General features: G+C 40.9%; 1 protein-coding gene across 1 annotated transcript in view; it reads left to right on the plus strand.

Moving 5' to 3' along the window:
* Positions 1–13,999, plus strand: part of LOC124619323 (39S ribosomal protein L1, mitochondrial) — a 58,779-nt gene extending 44,780 nt beyond the window's left edge. Inside the window, exons 6-7 of the mRNA XM_047145632.1 lie at positions 855–973; positions 13,521–13,999. Coding sequence (XP_047001588.1) covers positions 855–973; positions 13,521–13,775 — 374 coding nt within the window. The 3' untranslated portion in view covers positions 13,776–13,999. The remainder of the gene's footprint in view (positions 1–854; positions 974–13,520) is intronic.
* The last annotated feature ends 8,515 nt before the right edge of the window (positions 14,000–22,514 follow it).

The raw sequence follows: 22,514 nt of genomic DNA on the forward strand, positions 1-22,514 counted from the left end.
CGAGAACCTCCATCTCATCGACCCCTTTCTGGAACCACATAAGAAACAGTATTTATGTGCCTCAACTTCGGACTACTGTAGACGATCTACAAAATCAGATAATGGCTGCAGTGGCAGGGGTGAAGCCAAACATGTGGGCACATTTATAGGTTAATTTGTTCTCTTGTACCTATTATATGTGTCAAGCATCCATAGGTGCAACACTGAGCAGTTACGAACATTTTAAAAGTAACTTCAAGTATCTGGCGAGATGATTAAAAACCATATAACCATTTTTAGCATGGAGAGCTGCATCAAGCAGTTTCTGGACTGAAGACCTTAACAACAACAACAACAACAACCATTTAAAAAACTGAAGATTCCTATTGAAACTCTGGTGTCTAACAGTAATTAATTTACAGATTCTGGAATTTTATATCTTTATTTTAATTTTACAAGTTATGAAGCATTTTTCTCTTGCCATACCAAGCATTCAGCAGTTTCTGTAAAGTAAATACACACACATCTTGATATACCAACCATGCTCTGATTCAACATGAAATAAATCATAAAGAAGGAAGGGCAGAGTTTAATAGAGCACTGTTGTTCAGGAGGTCATTAAACATACAGCTTAATGATGAAGTGTAGGGGAGGAAATTAGTGGTACGATTTTTAGTGAACCATCTCGCATTTGTCGTTAGCAATTAGGGAAACTGCAAATTTGATGTACCTTCACAAATGATATTTGATGTGATGTACATTTCATCTCTAGAATAGCTGAATTATGTTTCATGTCCAATGTGTGCAAAGTTATGGTCTGCTGTGTTATTGTAAATGAATTTAATTATGGTAATGTGTGTAACTTTCATTTTTAGGTACTCTTGGGCCAGATATAGCAGAGATTGTTAAAAGATTTGCACATGGGATTTGCTATACAGCTTCAAGAGATGAACGTGAACTGGATTATGGTACAATAGAAGCACAGATTGGAATTGTGAGTATTGCAGAATCTAATTTTACCTTAGAATACAATGGAAGCCATTTTTGTTAGAAGCCCATTTTCGTTCTAGGTGACCATTATTTCTAGTGAAGTAGAAGTACTGGTACATAGCCAAAAATGAAGCAGATACAGTATAGCAGTATGCTCACTAGGTACTTGTGACCATATTGCTCTCACTCCTCCCCACCCCACCCCCCACCCCATCCCCGCCCCCACCCTCAGAAATGGTACTTTATTGCTTTGGAAATGTCAGTGGGCACACTATTTAGAAGTTAATTTTAATGTACGAGGATTTATCCAGATAAAGTTCCCTAAGAGATCCAGCTGCATGGGAAAGTGCTAGGCGAAATCTGTCAACACCGCTGTGTGTGTGACTGTTCCCCCACTCATAATTCTGCCCGGCTGCACTTCGCTGCACTGCCACAAAGTATTGGCTGAGCAGCTGTCCGCGATGAAGGTGGCCATTGTTGTTCCTGCCAAGTATGAGATTCGTTCTGTAATTTGGTTTTTGCGTGCAAAAGGGACTCCACCTGCAGATATTCGTCATCAGTTGACACAAGTGTATTGCGACAAGTGTATGTCCATTCAACATGTCCAAAAATGGTGCGGAGAGTTTAGTGCCAGTCAGAAGGAGGTCCACAATGAAGAATGGAGTGGATGAGCTTTAGTTTCAGAGATGGCTATTCCAATGGTCCGACACAAAATGCTTCGACAGGAGTTTCACCATCCGTTCACTTTTACTCAGATTCCTGAGAATTCATGCGGTGCAGTTGAGAGCTTCAATGGCAAAATTGAAATATCACAAGTGTTGCGCTCGATGGGTACTGCTTATGCTTATAGCAGAGCACAAGGAGAAATGCCTTCACTGTGCTCACCAGTTTCTTCAAAAGTGTCAAGAAGATATGGAAGGATTGTTGGACTCCATTGTTAGAGGTGATGATAAGTGGGCGTTTAATTTCACTCTCGAAACATGGCGTCGCTTCGGGGCTGCAGTTGCAGAGAAGTTCAAACAAACCTCTTCCGCTGGCACATTTGTAAACACGAAGGAAGCCTTCCTTCTGAATCGACCCTCCTAGATTATAAATGTAGAGACAATAAAATGAAAAGGATAGATAGCTTCTCACCATATAGGGGAGATACTGAGCTGCAGACAGGCACAAGAAAAAGCTGTCAAACAGTTAAGCTTTCAGCCAAAAAGGCTTACATCCCAACTAGAAAACAGCACGAGTTTGTATGTTATCTAATTTGGATGAAGGCCTTTTTGGCTGAAAGCTTACTTGTTTTTGTTGTGCCTATCTGCAGGTCACCATATTCGTTGTATGGTGAGCAGCTATCTGTCCTTTTAATAATATTGTCATTGTTCTGTCCTTTATTTTGCATTGTTAGAAATGTAGCGCATTTTTTAAATTTTATTTTATTCATTTCCCAAACTATTCATACCCATTGCAGCATTCTATTCTGTAGTATGGTATGCAGATTATAGTATAACCTTAAAAGATTACAATTCCAGCATACGACATGATGGCAAAAAGACTTGGACAGAAAATCACAGTCAAAGTTGAAATCCAGTAAAGCACTGATAGAAACGAAATACACCATGCCACTTCTTCATATTGTGTTGAGAAAGCACAGAAGACCTTGAAATATCAAGCAGAAATGGTCTTGTATGAATTCTAGACCTATTCCAAGAAGGCACAAAAGCTTTACTGTGAATACAATATGCTGTTATCAGCTGTAGATGTTTAACATAGATCTTTAACAGAGAAATGGTTGCAGGTCGCCACTGCAGCTGAATGATGAACAAAAGATTTAAAATTACAAACTTTTACTGGTTGTAAATTATTAAGCCCTTGTTACACAGGCAGCGGGCAGCGCAACGCCGTGTGCCAGGTGAGTAGTGGTGAGCCTGGATGGTTGGGGCTGGGCTAGTGGTAGATGTCACAGCATTGCACGTGCCAGTCAGTCAGTCGTAATTTGTGACCATGATACTGTGACACTTTCACTGAGAAAATCAGCCTTAGTTGAAAGGTATTCATTTGTGTCTGAGTGCTACCAAAGTTAGGCTGCCCCTAGACGTGATGTATTACTGTACACATTGTTAAGGGTAATGGTGCCAACACAGTGGGGAGCAGCCAAGGCTGACTTCTCCTCACTGTTCCTCTCCCCTCAGCAATCCTTATACAGGGGAATGGCACACTTGCTGCCACTCCCAACAACCATTGCACAAATTGTAAACTTACCATGGACAAACAGTAAGTTTTCTTTTGTCTTGCTCGGCTATGTCAGTGATTCTATTTGACTGTTTAGTAATTTGATGACAAGAGTAATTTAACTGACCATTAGGTCTCAACATACATACAAATTTATGACTTAGGAAAAAGTACACGTTTTTCCATGTTAAATTCTTTTTAATCAAAACCAGGTATAACAAAAGGAAATATGAGTATATCTATATGTGTGTGTATTATGAGAAAGGTACATTCTTGTGACTGCCTAGTAGCAGTTTGCAATTAAAAATGTGGTAAAAGTGTGTGCGTGTGCATGCGCGCGTGTGTGTGCACACGCGCATATTTTTAATTTTCGTAATGACCTACCGGGATACGTAACAACCTCAATTCCTCTTCTTCTATTTTTCCAGTACTCCATCTTCTCCCCCTGTTGTTCCCAATTCATTATTTCATCTGTAGTGAAACACATTAAATTTAATATTCTATTCTCAAAAAAGATATGTGTCGGGTATTTCTGAGTCTTTGATGTTGTTTCTTTGTAGGTCTTTCCTTATTTCTGTAGTCCATGGTGTTGTTGATTTCTTCTTTCAGAAGTACAGGAATATTTGTCTTGTGAGTCTGAGAATTCATTCATTAGAGGTGTCCATAAAAGATAATCCTTTTTTAGTCATTAGTTGTGGTATTTTCTCTATACTTTTGTAGATCTCCTCATGATTTCTTATTTTCCAGCCATCTGTAGTTTGTATTGCACCCCCTTCTTTCTCTAACTATCCCTCTTTCAGGTATCTCTGTCCTGTCCAGCTTATAACTCGTTGTTAGGCATTCACATCCATATAAACATTCTGGTCATACTACAGTGGTATAGTGTTTTTCTAGATATGCATTTCTTGTTGTAAGTGTTCTTTGTCAAACCATATGCTCTCTCCATTTTGTTAACTCTTACATCTACTGCAAATTTTTGTAATTCTTTCTTTTGTGTAGTTTGTCCAAGATATTTGAATTTATATACTCCTTCTATTTTACCTATTTGTGTTTCTATGAATTTTGGTGCATTTTTTTATGTTTGTCATGAATTTTGTTTTTTCAGCAGAAATTTTGAAACCAATTCTATTTACTGTTGCAAAATTGTCTGCAAAAACTGGGCAGTCTGCCTTAATTCCATTTGTTTTACTTCCTAAAATTATTGATTCAGTTTTGTGATTCTTCAGCTCCAAATCCCAGATTCTTACGATTTTCTCTAGAATGTTGTTAAACAGTAAAGGTGACAAAATGTGCAGTTATCTAATACCATTTTTTATTTCAAATAGCTGAGATACTTCTCCCATAAATTTAACTTTAGATATCCTATTTGTAAGTTTCAAAAATTATGTTTACTAATTTTGCTTTAATTTCAAATTCTCTGATGATTTTATCAATTGTTATTCTGTCTGCCAAATCAAATTCTTTTTTGAGGTCAATAAATGATACTATTATCTCTTTGCTCGTTAACATTCTGTGGTGAATTATTGATTTTAAATAAAAAATCTGTTCTGTGCAGGATCTTCCCTTTCGAAAACCTCCCTGATATTCTTCAGATTCGTGCTTCTACAACTCCGTCCAGGCGAGTATTTGCAACATTGTGCTTCCCACTGGCAGAAGTGACATTTTGTTTGTGTCCCTTTTGATGTAGTGGGTGGATTAACTCTATTTTCCACTCTTCTGGAATCTTTTCAGTTTTCCAGTTCTCAAAAATCAGCTGTAGATCATTTATAATCTTTGGCTCTGACAATTTCAGTAAATATGTTGTAATGAGATCCTTCACCACTTCCTTTGTTATTTTTGAGTGATTTGATGGCTTCATGAACTTCTTGGTGGGAAATCATCCTCCAGATTTTGTGGTATTACTGGAAATTCCAGTTTAACTGTTGGAACAGGACAGTTGAAGGGCCTCTCAAAAACTTTTGCATTTATTCTGCAGTTTTCTTTGTTGTTTAATCCTACTTTGCCATTTTCATCTTTGAAATAAATACGTGGTACTTGACACCCTTTAAAAACCTGTTTCAAAGTTTGCTAAACATTTGTAGTATTATTTTTGGTAAAATTTTCTTGAATTTCCATAAGCTGAGTTTTTAAAGGCAGTTCTGATTTTTTTGGATTATTTTTTATGTTTCTTTTCATTGATATCTGATTTCTTCTAATTTTTTAAAAAGGTCTCCATTTTCTTCATTTTTGAGCTCTGGTTTTATTGCTTCTTCACACTCTTCTTTCCTCCAATTCATCTTTTTGTACTTGGCCAGTACTAAAGTTTTCCCCTCATCCACATTAACTTACATTTTTCTACATTTAGAGTTAGCTGCCATTCATCACACCAACTAGAAATTTTGTCTAATTCATCTTGTATCCTTGTACAGTCACTCAACTTATACATCTTACCATAAATTACATCATCATCAGCAAATAACCACAGATTGTTGCCCACCCTGTCCACCAGATCATTTATGTGCATAGAGAATGATAGCCATCCTACCACACTTTCCTGGACACTCCTGAAGATATCCTTGTCTGTGATGAATGCTTGCTGTGGAGGACAACATATTGGGTTCTATTAAGAAGTCTTCGAGCCACTATTGTGTGTGGGAACCTATTCCATTTGCTCGGACCTTTGTTAAGTCTCCAATGGGGAAGCGTCTCAAATGCTTTGTGCTTAATACTTTGGTAATTTGTTTGTGTTGGAACAGTTTCTTCTCTAAATTTTTGTGTATTTTCTTCATTGTATTGTGTGTTTTAGGTGGGAGAAAAATATTTCAACCTTACAGAGATAATGGTCTGAATCAAATTCTGAGTTTCTGATTACTTTGACATCCATAATTTTATTGCTAGTCCTTTTAGATATGGCCTCATGATTCAGTTGAAATTCTCCTATGTTTGGTGTTTGTTGGAGATATCTAAGTTTTGACTTTTCTTGGTAGTTCGCAAGAAGGTGCTGACATAAGCTTTAACTTGAACATTTTACACATATTGGTCAGTTTTCAGTATTTTTGTTTGTTCTTAAGGGGAGTTGGAATGCCCTATCTCGCCAATGTTAAATTTGCTAACTTTGTGTACCTTTTTCTTTGGAACTATTATCTTCAGAACTTTGAAATTCTGGCAGAGGTTTTCAGCATATATTGTGAGCCCACTGAACTAGAACCAATGTTTTCTTTTTGTTGGTATAGTATTTATGAATTTTTTACCATTAAGCCATTTTTTATTGGAAAAAGTATAACATAAACTTCCCTAGTTCAGAGAATAAGCCAGTTCTTGTCATGATTCTAGTTCAGTGGCCTCTTTGAACTGTTTTGCAGCATTTCTGAAAATTTGAATGTTGTTGGTTGAGTGGTTTATGAGATAAAGGTACATGTAACACTAAAAATGTCAAATGCCAGAAAATGCGATTAAAGTAATTTATTATGAAAATTCACAAATACCTTTTATTCTATTATCAAAAGTGTCCAGCAGAGTAATCAGGGTCATCTTCTAGTTCTTCTTCTTCACCTAGAAGCTTTCTTCTCCTTGCTGCCCTTGCTTTTTTTGTATTAAATTCAGCTGCATACTGAGCCTTCCTTACTCGCACGCTGTCCAGAAGCTGAAGACCTCTGATGGTGTTGATACCAGGAGCAATGCCGAGCCTTGCCATGACCTTTAGCCTACCCATATGACCATCATTGAATGAAATAACAGCATCACTGACTCCCCATTTCAATGTTTTTATCCCAACAAATACATTCTTAGGTACACGAGTCCAAATGAGGTTGTTGAACGACTCGTTTTGATTCTGGGTACAACCATGAAGACATTTTCGCAGAAGATCAGGATGCCCCAAGTCTCTATATATTGGTTTAATTACTTCCATAACAGCCAATGGAATATAATTTTTATGGTGATAAGGATCCCCAGTAGCTTGAGATTTTCTATAATTGCACCATGACTGAGGACCATCTGGACAAGCAAAATGTTGAGGATTATCATCAGTTGATGATCGATGTAAATATGTGGCCCATACAGCTTGTCTCATTTCCTGCAAATTATTTGCATTATTTCTTATTGCCATACCATAGTATTGTTGTAATTCATTTATAATTTTATCTGACAGGCGACCTCTAATGGTTTTACCATCTGACAAAATTTTGTCCTTCAGATTCTGTTTCAGTTTCCTTAGACGAGTGCCCATTCGTTTCTGAACATGACCGACACATTCTAGTTTAGTTATTGTCTTATTGACATATGGCATGGATTCTGTAACACTTTTGTATGCCTTGGAGTCCCCATCTCCAAGGAATTTTGTGTAAAATACTCCCCGTTCTTTTTCTGATCTGCCAAACATTTTCACAGCAGCGGCAGCCTCCATGCCTCCACTCGTACCTTCATAATTCTTGCTACATATGTGAGCTGCTTCTATCTTACCAGATGCACAATGGTAACAATGTTTAGTGAGCACTTCATAGTCCAAAACTTTACCGCTGTCCACACTAGTAACAGTAGCAACAGCATTTTTGGATGTGTGACCCCTTTTCTGCCAGGTTCCATCAAAAGCAACAGGGATATCTGGGTTTCCTTCATTTATATATTTTGCTTCACTGGCAGCAGCTTTCATTGATAAATCTGCTACAGACTGAACAGCATCTCCTATCACTTCAGTGTAATTGTCAATTTTAGCAGGTGGAGGTGGAAGATTCATTATGGCACAAAATGTTTGAGCAGCAGTATGTCCTTTACCAATTGCTCTCATTGCATACATTAGCCTGATATTACTCTCAAACAAATTGCTACTGCATGTTTTAGAGCTCCAAAAACAGGTCTCATTTTCACAACTGGCACAAACTATAGCAATTTTGCAGGAAAGTCCTATAGATTTTGTTATGTTCATATCAAAAGAACCTCCACAAAGATTACAACACAAACATTTCTTCATAAACTCAGTAAAAACAGGAAAGTCGACTAAAACATATTGTTCATTAGAAGCTTCATCTGTAATTTCACTTGCACAGTTTGATAACTTCTTTTTTGATGCACTGGTGGGCGTGTCTCCTTCACACATCTCAGCTGTACAAACGTCAGAACTTTCACCAGCATCAACAGGTGCTGAAGCAGAATCACTTGAACAAACGTTATTTGTAAATCTATTACCGCGAAACTTTCGCTTTTTAAATAATGATGCACTCCTAGGCATCGTAGAAACTACGCACTCACCACTGAAAGTCAAAACAAGACAGATAACAAACTCCAAATGAGCGACAAACTAAACTCGAGGCTCAAAACAAACACTCACAGATCAAAAACTGAACAATAAACACAGCTAGTCGTAAAAACAATGGTACCTATGGAAGGATCAAAGATTCTACAACTGAAGAGTGAAATCCACAGCCTTCTATATGTAATGTTTTCGGAAATGCGAAGATTTAAATGTGTACAAATCACAAGATGGGTAACTTTGCTGGGCGCACATGTAATTTTGAAAAATTAAATAAAAATACTTCCAATTGGAATTTCTTAACAAATTTTGCACCATTTTAAGCAGAAAATTTCAAATTAAGTTATAAGGTTAAAAACTGAAAATGTGAATTTTTTCCATTTTCCGGCATTCCAACTCCCCTTAAGTCTGCTGGATTATTCACATACAATATTCTTAAATTGCATTTCTTTCCCAAATTGCACATTGAAATCAGTGAGATGTATTTTAAAGTTGTTCTTAGATACATTAAAAGATCCCAAAACTGATCTAATTTCTGCAGAGTTCTTTTTTTTTGTCACCATTTATAGGTGCTGGGCAGTTTATAAGAGTGTAGCTTTTATTCTTGTACTTTATTGTTGATATGCACATTCTTTCTGATTCCGACATAAATTCTTATTATATTGTCAATGATTTTTTACATAAAATGTTGTTCCAAACTTTGGCATGTTTTCCATTATTATTACTGCTTTTTCCCCTTTATAAATCCTGTAAAGTTGCGTGTCAACTACTGTCACATTTAAGAACCTTGTTTCCTGCACTGTTAAAATTTTTATATGGATCTTCTGTAGAGATAATTCCATTTCCATCCATCTCCCTATTTATTATTATATTATTTACGTATTTTATTATGAAAATAAATTGTTTTCTATATGTTTGCTTGTTATGCTTATATTAGATTGCATTCCTGTTTTATTTTCAACTAACGGCACCTGAGAGAAATTATTACAGTAGTTAATTAAAATTGGTTTTACTTTGATAGAAATAAATCCACAACTATTGTCACAAATGACTCCTCGAAACTAGTGAAGTGTTCATGAGAGACAAGGATCTCTTCAGGAGTCCCCAGGAAAGTGTGGTAGGACTGTTATTGTTCTGTATACATATAAATGATTGAGCAGACAGGGTGGGCAGCAATCTGTGACTGTTTGCTGATGGTGCTATAGTGTACAGTAAGGTATCTTAAGATGATAACTGTTGGAGGATTCAAGATGAATTATACAAAATTCTCTGACCAACCACTAGAATTCTTCAAAGGAAAATTATAGAATCTGGAAGGGGGGAAAAAAAAAATGGAGCTCAGGCAATGTGGTACAAGATTTGCCTCATCGGAGAAGACACTGGTAGTGCTGTATAAGATATTGAAATAGATAGTGCATTCAAAAAGCCTCACACAGCAGGAGAAGCACTTACGAAACCTTGGTTCATCAAATATATTGAAGAAGTTATGTTATAGGGTAGGAAGCAAAAGAAAGTACAAGAAATATTCCTATTGAGTAACACGTTAAAAGCTCAGACTGAACTAATGTTATTTGACCATTGAACAGACTCCCATATGGATGACATAGTTATAAGCATCCCTGGAATAGAGAAACAAGCATTGGAAACAAATAAAGCATTGAAAAGAAATAAGTTGCCAGCTTCAGATGTAATTCCAGTTAGTTTTACAAAGAGTACTCTATGGCATCCCATACCTAGCTTGCATCTATCATGAATCTCTCGCGCAGTGCAACGTAGCAAGTGACAGGAAAAAAGCACAGGCAACTCCTATACATAAGAAGGACAAACACATGGTCCTGCAAAATCGGTTTGCTGCAGAATCCTTTACCATATTCCCAGTTCGAATGTAATAAATTTTCTTGAGGCCCAGATGCTTTTTTCCATGAATCAGAATGGCTTTAGAAAGCATTGCTCATGCAAAATTCATCATATTCTTTTCTCACACGATATACCATGAACTCAGGGTGAAAGGCAACTGGCAGATCCCATATATCTAGATTTCAGGAAAGCATTTTATGTGTTACTCCATTGGAGACTGTTAACGAAGGTACGAGTATATGGAATAGGTTCTCAGATATAAAGAGTGGTTCGAAGATTTCTTAAGCAGTAGAACCCAGTGTGTTTTACTCCACAGCAAGTGTTCATGAGAAACAAGGATATCTTCAGGAGTCCCCAGGAAAGTGTGGTAGGACTGCTGTAATTCTCTATGCATATAAATGATCTGGCAAACAAGGTGGCCAGCTATCTGTGGCTGTTTTGCTGATGATGCTATAGTGTACAGTAAGGTGTCTTAAGTTGACTGACTGTTGGAGAATTCAGAATGAATTATACAAAATTTCTAGTCGGTTTGATGAGTGGCAGCTAGCTCTAAATGTAGAAAAAAGTAAGTTCATGCGGATGAGTAGGGGAAAAAAAAGAAAAAAAGTGTAAATAGTAGCATCCTGCTTGACACAGTCATGTCATTTAAATATCTTATGTTGCAAAGCAGTGGAACGAGCGTGAGAGGATTGTGGTAGGAAAGATGAATGGTCAACTTCAGTATATTGGGAGAATTTTGGGAAAGTGTGGTTCACCTGTAAAGGAGTCTGCATGTAGGATGGTAGTGGGACCTATTCTTAAGTACTGCTAGAGTGTTTGAGATCAGTACCAAGTCAGATTAAAGGAAGACATCACAGCGATTCAGAGGTGGGCTGATAGATTTGTTACCGGTAGGTTCGATCAACATGCAAGTGTTAAGGTGATGCTCCAGGAACTCAAAAAGGAGTCCCTGGAGGGAAAACGAAGTTGTTTTCAAGGAACATTGTTGAAAATTTCGAGAGCATTTGAAGCTGACTGCAGAACACTTCTACTGCTGCCAACATACGTGTCACTTAAGGACCACAAAAATAAGATACAAGAAATTAGGGCTCATATGGGGTCACTCTATTTGCAAGTGGAACAGGAAAGTAAATGGCTAGTAGTGGTACGTAGCACCTTCCACCACCCATTGTATGGGGGCTTGCGGAGTATGGATGTAGATGTAGGTGTAGATGTAACTCCACTGAAATCATCTAAATACGAAAGTAAATATCTTGAAACTAGCAGTATTATTATTGGATATGGAAATTCATATCAGAAACAAAGTAAATACAGCCTCAAACCAGGATCTGTGAAATGTTAATTGTAATTTATAAAATTTAAGCAAACAAGAATGAACATATTGTATTTCGGTTATTGTGATTTTATGTAATGTACTTGGTTGAAACCAAATCACTCAGTTTTGGTTCAGTCTTTGGCTTATGCACTGAAACTCGACTCCCACCATGCGACCTGTCTCCTTCACACAGAAGCTCGTTAGCCATTGAAAGGCAACATGCTGGGAAGATTATACCAACTGAGAGTAGAGGTTGAGTTGTTTCTAGTTGGGGGGGGGGGGGGGGGGGGGCCGACAAGACTTACTAGTGCAGGTCTCTGATGTGTCATCTCAGGTGCATTTGGCTTACTTTGTGCATATTTTCAAACATTTGAATAAATTGAACCTACAATAGCATGGTTCTAGCATGGTTCAGCAAACAGATATTAAGAAGCCATTGCAAATATATTTATTTTTGAAGACAAACTTCATGCCTTTATTTGCAAGCTTCAAGTATGGATGGGTATGACTGGCTAAAACAAATATTCTGCTTTCACAAAATTAAAAGCACTCATGGCTTGTGTCTGTATGTGTGGATGGATATGTGTGTGTGTGCGAGTGTATACCTGTCCTTTTTCCCCCCTAAGGTAAGTCTTTCCGCTCCCGGGATTGGAATGACTCCTTACCCTCTCCCTTAAAACCCACTTCCTTTCGTCTTCCCCTCTCCTTCCCTCTTTCCTGATGAGGCAACAGTTTGTTGCGAAAGCTTGAATTTTGTGTGTATGTTTGTGTTTGTTTGTGTGTCTATCGACCTGCCAGCGCTTTTGTTCGGTAAGTCACCTCATCTTTGTTTTTATATATAATCATTGATAATAAAAGTGTGACAAGATTAGGGCAAATATACAAGAAAACATAAAGAGTCATTTGCAAATGTTAGCTTGTGAATTCAGTCATTACTTTCCACAATTTTGGAAAACATAAGTTAAAGTTGGTCAAAAATTATTTACAAGCCTTCTGGCAGTAATGCTGGAGAAGTTGCAGAAGAAATCCAGGAAGAGATCATTGAATTCCAAGATGATAGAATCTGTAAGGATGCATTTGAACCTGATTGTCTAGAGCAGTTTTGGAATACAAGGCTGTTTTATACACTAAAATTCAAGAAATTGCCTAGCTCTGTCTTATGATTTTCTCCACAAATTATTTATGGGAACAAGGGTTTTCCACTTAGCAGCTAATTAGAAACAGAACCAAGAATCAACTGAAAGTAAGTGACGGTATGAGTGCACCTTTGAAAAGTAATATTAGCCTCAGGATTAATGAACTTGTACAATAGACACAAGCCCAAAAATCACATTGATGTAAACCAAATAAAAAAACAAAAAAAAATTGCCAAAAGTGGAATTTGATCGAAATCTTGTTGGTATGCAGTTGCTTATCAGTTTGTTGACTGTGCCAACGAACAAAGAAGGAATGTGGTATTCAGGCATTTCTTACTGTTGTTCTACCTTTTCACCACTTCACAACATTGAATGCATTTTTCACACTGGAATCCCAGGAGCAAATTTTCTCATATTTCTTTACAGGGAGTGTTCTTTGGGCTGAGTGTCAATAAGTTGCAACTTACTCATTTACACTAGCAGTTTACAAGTTCTCTTTACTTTTATGAGCAGTGCTGTATCCTCTGTAATATGATTGGCCCCTGTGTAGCTTTCTGGGCAGTTCAAATTTCAGCCACTACCACTTTTTGTGATGTCAGCTGTAGATAATTTATGAAATGTGTTCAGAATCGGTAGTCTTCTCAATTCACATAACTTGCCAAATTTATGGGAAACAAATGAATTAAACTGTTCGAGGGACCCATCTCTATAAATAGAATGAAAGCCATAAGTATTTTCATTGAACACATGTACATTATTACTGTCTTAACTATCTAAATATTGTGCTGTCTTTCAGCTGACAATGGATCCAAAGCATTTGGAAGAAAATTTTGCTGCGCTTCTACAAGATGTTCATGCTGCACGAACTCGCAAAAAAGCAAATTTTATTACAAGGACTCTTCTTACCAGTCCCCCATCTCGAGAACGGTTTAAGATTGATCATGGACTATATGTTGAAGTCTTCAGGGATGTAAGAGAAGAAGACTCAGAAGCTAAAACAGAAGATGAGTTTGAAGAAGCTGATGTGAAACAAAGCACTGCTACAGGATGATGTGTGTACTGTTGTTTGTCAGTAAGATAAACAATTTTTTTGTCTTATGGAAAACAGCGTACAGAGTTTCTCGGAGATAATTCGCCCTTTAATTCTGCTATCATTTCAGAATTTCTGAACTGGCCAAATTTTTCAATTGTGATTCTTGTAATTTATTTTTCCCATTTTTTCAACATGTTAACTAAATTACATTAGTCATAGAAAATAATCAGCTTTTGAAAGCATAATGTAATTGGATAGATAAAAAATATGCTCACCAAGAGGTAGGAGAAAAATCATATAACAGGTAATTACATTTCTCATATCATTATTTCTACATCTTCCCAGAAAACAGTGGCCCTCTTATTTATGAACATGGAGAATGGTGCCAGGATGTTTTTCAAATGGAAAAGCATTATCAACCCAAGTGAAGTACCCCAATATTGTCTGACTACCGCTGGTCCTATTAAATATTCCTGGGGAAGTGACACACTTTACAACAACACTTTCAAATGCAAACAGAAGAAAGAAAAATCTGTCAGTACACAAAGGAATCAAGTAAATGAGTAACCTAATACTAAAGAAAAGTAAAGAATGATACCTAAAAATATATTCTTCCAAATTTCCAGCAATACTTTGCCTGAGGAACACCACTTTGTAAGGACTGGCAATAATCAAACAAAATTGAATATTCAATTTTATCCAGGAAGAAGTTGAAATAATCATTCAAAAAAAGTAATAGAAATGACTTTTTTTACATTCTGTAAGGTGGTAAGATATCAGTATTTCTTGTACAATATCATGATAGTTCTTTGCCCTATTGTTGCCTAAACAGACATGCTCTTCTTTCAACATCACTCAATGTTGTTGTCGTTGTTGTTGTGGTCTTCAGTCCTGAGACTGGTTTGATGCAGCTCTCCGTGCTACTCTATCCTGTGCAAGCTTCTTCATCTCCTAGTACCTACTGCAACCTACATCCTTCTGAATCTGCTTAGTGTATTCATCTCTTGGTCTCCCTCTAACATTTTTACCCTCCACGCTGCCCTCCAATACTAAATTGGTGATCTCTTGATGCCTCAGAACATGTCCTACCAACCGATCCCTTCTTCTAGTCAAGTTGTGCCACAAACTTCTCTTCTCCCCAATCCTATTCAATACCTCCTCATTAGTTACGTGATCTACCCACCTTATCTTCAGCATTCTTCTGTAGCACCACATTTCGAAAGCTTCTATTCTCTTCTTGTCCAAACTGTTTATCGTCCATGTTTCACTTCCATACATGGCTACACTCCATACAAATACTTTCAGAAACAACTTCCTGACACTTAAATCTATACTCGATGTTAACAAATTTCTCTTCTTGAGAAACGCTTTCCTTGCCATTGCCAGTCTACATTTTATATCCTCTCTACTTCGACCATCATCAGTTATTTTACTCCCTAAATAGCAAAACTCCTTTACTACTTTAAGTGTCTCATTTCCTAATCTAATTCCCTCAGCATCACCCAACTTAATTTGACTACATTCCATTATCCTCATTTTGCTTTTGTTGATGTTCATCTTATATCCTCCTTTCAAGACACTGTCCATTCCGTTCAACTGCTCTTCCAAGTCCTTTGCTGTCTCTGACAGAATTACAATGTCATCGGCGAACCTCAAAGTTTTTACTTCTTGTCCATGAATTTTAATACCTACTCCGAATTTTTCTTTTATTTCCTTTACTGCTTGCTCAATATACAGATTGAATAACATCGGGGAGAGGCTACAACCCTGTCTCAGTCCTTTTCCAACCACTGCTTCCCTTTCATGCCCCTCGACATCACTCAATATATCAAGGAAATGCTCATCAAACGTCAATTTGCTAATTTGTGAACTTACAAATATCTCTTCTCTGCATCACTGATCATGGGATGGTGGTGGTGGTGTGTTGGGGCTTATGGGCGCTCAACATCGAGGACATCAGCGCCCTGACACACATTAAAAAGAACGAATGTGGACAGACCTAAGAAAACTAAAGCACACACTCAAAGAAAGCAGGAAAAGAAGGAAAATGCTACATAAGAAAGTAAAACCTAAGGAAAGGGGAAACATAGCAACAAGAATGTCACAGGAAATTGTTATTGGCTGGTCACTTGCATAAAATATGGGCGAGCTTGTCACACAGTGAGCAAATTAAAATCCTCTCCCTAAAATCTTAGTAAAAACATTTGACAGGGCACAGAACTTTAAAACTTTAACCACATTCGTCCGAGTGTTGCCTAAAAGAGACGGCAGGTCCGCTGGCAAGTCAGCCGCCACCCGCTGGTCAGAAAATAAAACGCAATCCAATAAAACGTGGCGCACAGTGACCTGGACACCGCAAGCACCACACATTGGAGGGTCCTCTCGCCGGAGCAGGAAGCCATGCGTCATGGGGCTGTGGTCTATTCGAAGCCGAGTGAGGAGAACCTCGTCCCGTCGATGGGGCTGAAAGGAAGTACACTGCACACGCGTTGTGGGCTTGACTCCAGCCACTCATCCTCCCACCGACGCATGACCCGTGAGCTCAACAGCGAGGTGAGTGCGTGCAAGGGGATAGCACACTGAGATACTTGTGGGGCGAGACACGCCTCCTTGGCTGCGAGATCTGCCCTTTCATTCCCAGCAATGCCAACATGCCCTGGAACCCAGCAGAAAGCTACAACCTTCCCCAGTCGCTGTAGTCGGAGGAGGGCATCCTGGATGGTCTGGACAATTTTGTCTGCCGGATACAAACGTTGCAATGAGTGAAGGGCACTGAGTGAATCAGAACAGACAAGAAATTTAGGAGAGGAAGAATGTCTCATGTGCTCCAGTGCCCGCAACATCGCAAACAATTCTGCATCAAAGACAGTAAAAGTCTGAGGCAGTCGGACCTTGAGGACACGATATGGAAAAACAACTGGGCAACCAACAGAATCCCCTTGTTTCGACCCATCCGTAAAAACAGCTAAATAGTCGTGGTGCTCAGATAAAATGGCAGAAAATGCTGCATTAAAAACGGTGGCAGGAGTGCAATCTCTCTTGTACTGCAATAAATCTAAAATCACTCCGGGCCTCTTCAGTAACCAGGATGGCAGGCGGTTAAAACCTTGGATTTGGGGTTGTACAGACTCCACACCGAGGGACTCTAGTACACGTTGCACACGGATCCCAAACGGCAACGTAGCCCGGGGACGGCGGGAAAAAAGGCGGTCCAGAGGTGGATGGGCAACAAGATGGTGAGCAGGCGATCTGGGAGCTGCAAGAAACTTACAAGCCTGGCGCACCAGCAGGAGCTGCCGCCGGATGGTAAGTGGCGGTTCGCCAGCCTCAGCACAGAGGCTGGGTACGGGACTGGTCCGATAAGCACCCGTGGCCAGTCGGATCCCATCATGGTGAACAGCGTCAAGGATCCGCAAATAAGATGGCCTCACTGACCCATATACTGTGCACCCATAGTCCAGCCGTGAACGCACAAAAGCTCCATAAAACTGTAGGAGATGCGCCCTGTCACGCCCCAAGACCTGTGGCTGAGGCACTTGAGGATGTTCAGTGCCTTAAGCGTTCTGGCTTTCAAGTCATGTAGGTGTGGCAGCCATGAGAACCTGGAGTCAAAAATTAGGCTCAGAAACCGCACTGTGTCTCTAAAATGTAGGACAGTATCCCCCATATGCAAGGCAGGCAAAGTAAAAAGATGACGAGAACGATTAAAATGAACACAAACACACTTATCGACAGAAAACCGAAAACCCGTCTTTGCAGCCCACTCCTCTAACCGCCGCACTGTTAGCTGCAACTGACGGCTTATGGTTGCAACACTGGAGGAGGAACAGAACACAGCAAAGTCGTCCACAAATAAGGAGCACTGTACTGGACTGACTCACTGTAGACGTTATACTGTTGATGGCTATGGCAAAGAGGGTAACGCTTAAAACACTGCCCTGGGGGACACAGTTCTCTTGCTCAAAGCGATCAGACAGTGTGTTACCAACATGGGTCCGAAAAAACCGCTGAGACAGGAAAGACCGAATGAAAATCGGGAGGCAGCCACGAAAGCCCCATTGATGCATTTGTGCAAGAATACAGTGTCTCCAAATAGTATCATATGCCTTACTTATATCAAAGAAGATACCGATACAGTGATGCTGACGGAGAAAAGCCTGCTGAATAGCCGCCTCTAGGAGGGTCAGGTTGTTGACCGTGGACCGAAATTTTCGGAATCCACACTGAAAGCAGCTAAGGAGCTGTCTGGTCTCTAACAGCCAGACCAGACGCCGGTTAACCATCCATTCCAGGGTCTTTCCGACACAGCTTGTCAAGGCGATCCTACAATAACTACCAGGACATGTGCGGTCCTTTCCTGGTTTGAGGAGAGGGATGAGGATTGCCTCCCTCCACGAGGTGGGGAACACTCCCGTCTGCCATATGAGATTAAAACATTCGAGGAGGATTTCCTTCGACGCCGCTGGCAGATGTCGAAGCATGGAGTACCAGATGCGGTCGTAACCTGGTGCTGTGTCAGAAGTCTCAGCAAGTGCCGATTCAAGTTCCCACATGGAGAAAGGGGAATTGTAGGCCTCAGAACTGTCCAAGGTCGCTCTTTCGACAGTCGCACGGTAGCGACGAAACGCTGGATCCTGATTTGCAGTGGCAGTACTTTGTGCAAAATGCTCTGCCGGCATCTGAGCAATGGCTCTAGGTGTCGTTTGGAGGCATCCCTGGTTCAGGACAGCAGCTATTGGTAAACAACTATGTTTACCGGAAATCCTCCGGATGGCTTCCCATACTCTTGTGGAACAAGTGGACCGGTTGATGGAGTCCAGGAACTCCTGCCATGACCTTTTCTTGCTCTCTTTAATGACACGGCGTGCCCTGGCTCTCACAATTCAAAAGGCGGTAAGATTGACCGTTGTTGGGCGGCATTTAAACCAGCGAAGAGCCGCACGCCTGTCTCGGATGGCTGAACGGCACTCTTCTGTCCACCAAGGCACAAGGCGCCGCTTAAGAGTGCCAGAAGACTGTGGTATGGACAGGTCAGCAACATGATGGACCACAAGCATGATGTGATCCACCCATTCCTGTACGTTATTGTGGCGGTCAAAGACAGCCAACCGAGTGAACAGTGGCCAGTTAGCCCTGCCAATCATCCACGATGGTGGCCGCTGCTCCAGCAATACACCATCCAGGAGATGAATGCGGATAGGGGAGTGATCGCTGGAATGAAGGTCGTCAATGACCTCCCAGTGAACAGAGTCGGTGAGGGTTGGAGAGCAGAAAGATAGGTCAATGGCTGAGAATGACCCTGTAGCAGTAGAGAAATGAGTCAGAGTACCTGTGTTGAGGATGCACAACACTTGAGATGTTAGGAGGCTCTCCAAAATTCGACCTCGAGCGCAAAGAGAAGTGGAGCCCCACGGGACATGATGGGCATTGAAGTCTCCCAGGAGGAGAAATGGGCGGGGGAGTTGGTCGATAAGATCTGTGAGAGCGTCTAAGGTCATTGCATCCAGAGGGGGTAAATAAAGGGAGCAAACGGTAAGCCTCCGAGGTGAATGAATTTCAACTGCAACTGCTTGCAGGTCAGTATCCAGGGGGAGAGCAGAGGAGTGGTGGTCATTATTGACAAACACAGCTACTCCGCCTTTGGCCCTTTCTCCAGTCAGGTCATCTTTGCGATATGACATATAGCCCCTTAGTACAGGAGCATCAGATGGTTTTAAATGCGTTTCCTGTAAACACAAGCACAGGGGGCGTTGCCATGCTAGGAGGTTCAGTTCCTCCACATGTGCCCGGAATCCATTCATGTTCCGCTGTATAATAGGAGCCATCTATCAGGGTGGGAATACATTCATTCTCACTTTCTGTCAGGGAGGAGAGCCCACAACAGGTGGAGGCTCAGTTTTGGGGCGAGATGATTGCCCCAGTCTGACATCAACCTCCATCGCCGCAGAAGAGGAGTCGAGAGAAACGTCAGAGAGAATGACATCCATATCAGGAGACTGTATAACTGCAGTCTCCTTTAGTGGGCGAGTCTTCACCTTTGTCTTTGGCTTCGATGTTCTGGCCTGAGGTGGCATTGGAGCCAAAACCTCAGAAGCAGTAGGGGGTGTAGCAGCGCTGGGCAGTGCACAAGACTGGACCCGGGAAGGGGCAGGAAGTTCCATGATGTCAGCTACCACGGCCTGGTCAGAAGGCCGGGGGGGAGCAGCAGGCTTCACAGGAACGGCAGCAGCACACGTACATTGACAAGCGCAGGTGCTAGTGCTGACAGTAGCAACCTCCGTTTGTGTAGCGGCATCGGTTTTCGAGACTGGTTGTTTGAGAACGGAAGAAAAGGAAGCAGCGAACGTGGGCGGCTGCATGGACTTGTAGATTTTCTTCGCCTCACCGTACGGGATGCGTTTTGTAGTTTTTAGTTCCTGGATCTTCCGTTCCTCAAGGAAAACTGCATTCCCTACTCCACACAGGGTGATCCCCAGAGCAGTTGACACACTTGGGAGGAGAAGAGCAACCAACTCCCTCATGGGCGGCTTTACCACAATTCCCGCAAGTGGCTTCCCCTCTACAGCTGAGAGTAGTGTGTCCAAAGTGTTGGCATTTAAAACACCGCATGTGTTTGGGGTAATAAGGCCGTACACTGAGACGTAGGAAACCTGCCTTCACATGCTCTGGCAATTTGGTGCTGTTAAATGTAAGGATAAATGAGTCAGTCTTTATGAGAGCACCATCCACCCGTTTCATAATGTGTTGCACGTCAATTCCTTCCCGGGACCATTCAGCCTTCAGTTCATCTTGGGGAATGTCAACGAGATCTCTGCAAGTCACAACACCCTTGCTGTAGTTCAAGGTGTTGTGAAATTCAGTCTGTATCGCAAACTCCCCAAGAAATTGTGCCTTCTGAAGGTTCTGGACTTGCTGGAAGCTAGATGTTTCAACCAACAAGGTGCCATTTCGCAAGCACTTTACAGATTTTAATGTGCCAGCAATATCTTCTAAGCCCTTCTGTATATAAAATGGCGAAACTTTTTCAAAACTCCCATCTTTTCTTTTAATTATGAAAAACACATTCTGCGAAGCAGCATGCGTTCTGTTACTACTACCTGAATCAGGAGGACTGGCTACACAAGCCCTCTTGTTGCATTGGGTCTTAGAACCCACCAGTGGTCCACCCTTTCCGCTGGCAGGAGAAGAATAAAAGTTCGAGAGTTCCATCTCGATCCCATGAGCAGCTAGGGAACTAGAAGTCCACCTAGACAGAGCCCCGCGTGCCTAGGTAAGCCTTATACAACTGGGGTGCGGCAGGTGCCCCAGAGGTTGCCCGCTTGCGACTGTTCCACCCCAACAGCCATGCATCTTATAGGCGCGCAGCACACTGTAAGATTGAGGGGTTTTTATAGAGGTTTACCTTCCTCGCAATCCAGGCGGTCAAGCCAAGATTACCATTCCCCGCAGCACACAACATTCCACCGCCGCGCCATGCGGTGGTCGCTGAAGCATGTCCGGGGGTACAGTGACAGGAGACTGGCGGTGCTGACCAGTCCCCAGCTCAGGACCCCGGGGTCGCCAAGCCCGTACTCAGCAAATGAATGCTGAGCCCCTGGGGGGCTGATCATGGGAAGTACATGAATCCTCACGAAGTTTTGTCCTTAAAGTTTTTGAAGAGAATCAGGGTCAACAAGAGCATTGTTCACGACATTGTTTTGCTTGGGCGGTAGTACATTCCAAGCAATCCTTTTTCCCCATAATAGTGGCTTTTTTTCTGTCTTTGCTGTCCCATTCACATCGAAAGCAATAGTGTTTTGTGTAGCTGAGCTGCATGTTGTTGCCTTCATCACATTGACTGCTGTGCTATCATAACAGAAGGAAACTGTGCAGAAGTACTGCTTTCAGACTTATTTTACTGGAATCTATCAACAAGTGCGACTCATGGCCACATGTCACCATAACATATCATTACAAAAAATTGTGTCACATTTCTTGGGGAAACATTCAGAAACAGTTTGCATGATAAAAACTCACTTTTGCATTTGAAGATGATGATTCTGTCCTTTCAGTTGCGAAACTAAAACTCAACCGATTGCTTCTACAAATTAAAATTGAGAACAAGATTGTTGAGACAGGAAGTGTCATTCATTCGATTCACAGTGGCCCTGAAATGATTGGTTGGCAGGCTTATCTCCTTTGCTGTCTTCTGCACGTTTGTCGCTGTTATTGTCGTAGTTAGGATAATGCGCAGTTTTCTGTGTTCTCGAGTTGATCGGATCTGTTTTTGTCAGACAAAAAATAACAGTTCATCGTGTAGACAATTTGCTCCCTCCAAATCGTGGGAACGGCAAAGAATGTGTGACCTAATCCTTTTAACCTGCCTGCCAGGAGTGTAATACATAATGAACAGTGTATAAAGAATACTAGGAAAGTTTTGCAATATGATGTGATGGCTACTGTGTTCTGAGAATATTTCATACTTGCGTAGTAGCTGCTGTGCCAAGTCTGTGGGCACAGTAATTCACTAGCAGGGTTTGTGACCATGATCCCATAGCAAGTACTTCAAAGTGAGATTCGGGCAGTTTTGTGGTACAGCATGATGCATGCTTTAAACACAGACCAGTGCTTTGAAGAAATGACTCTTGCACTCAGCTATGTGTATCGAAATTGTATAACTGTATTCAGGTGGTACAGAGAATTCCAAAGAGGAAATTTCACTCTGGAGGATGCTGAGAGGACGGGAAGGCCATGGTCATCAGTTCCAGAGGAAAGCAC

Source organism: Schistocerca americana, chromosome 6, assembly GCF_021461395.2.
Source record: "Schistocerca americana isolate TAMUIC-IGC-003095 chromosome 6, iqSchAmer2.1, whole genome shotgun sequence".
Classification (NCBI taxonomy): domain Eukaryota; kingdom Metazoa; phylum Arthropoda; class Insecta; order Orthoptera; family Acrididae; genus Schistocerca; species Schistocerca americana.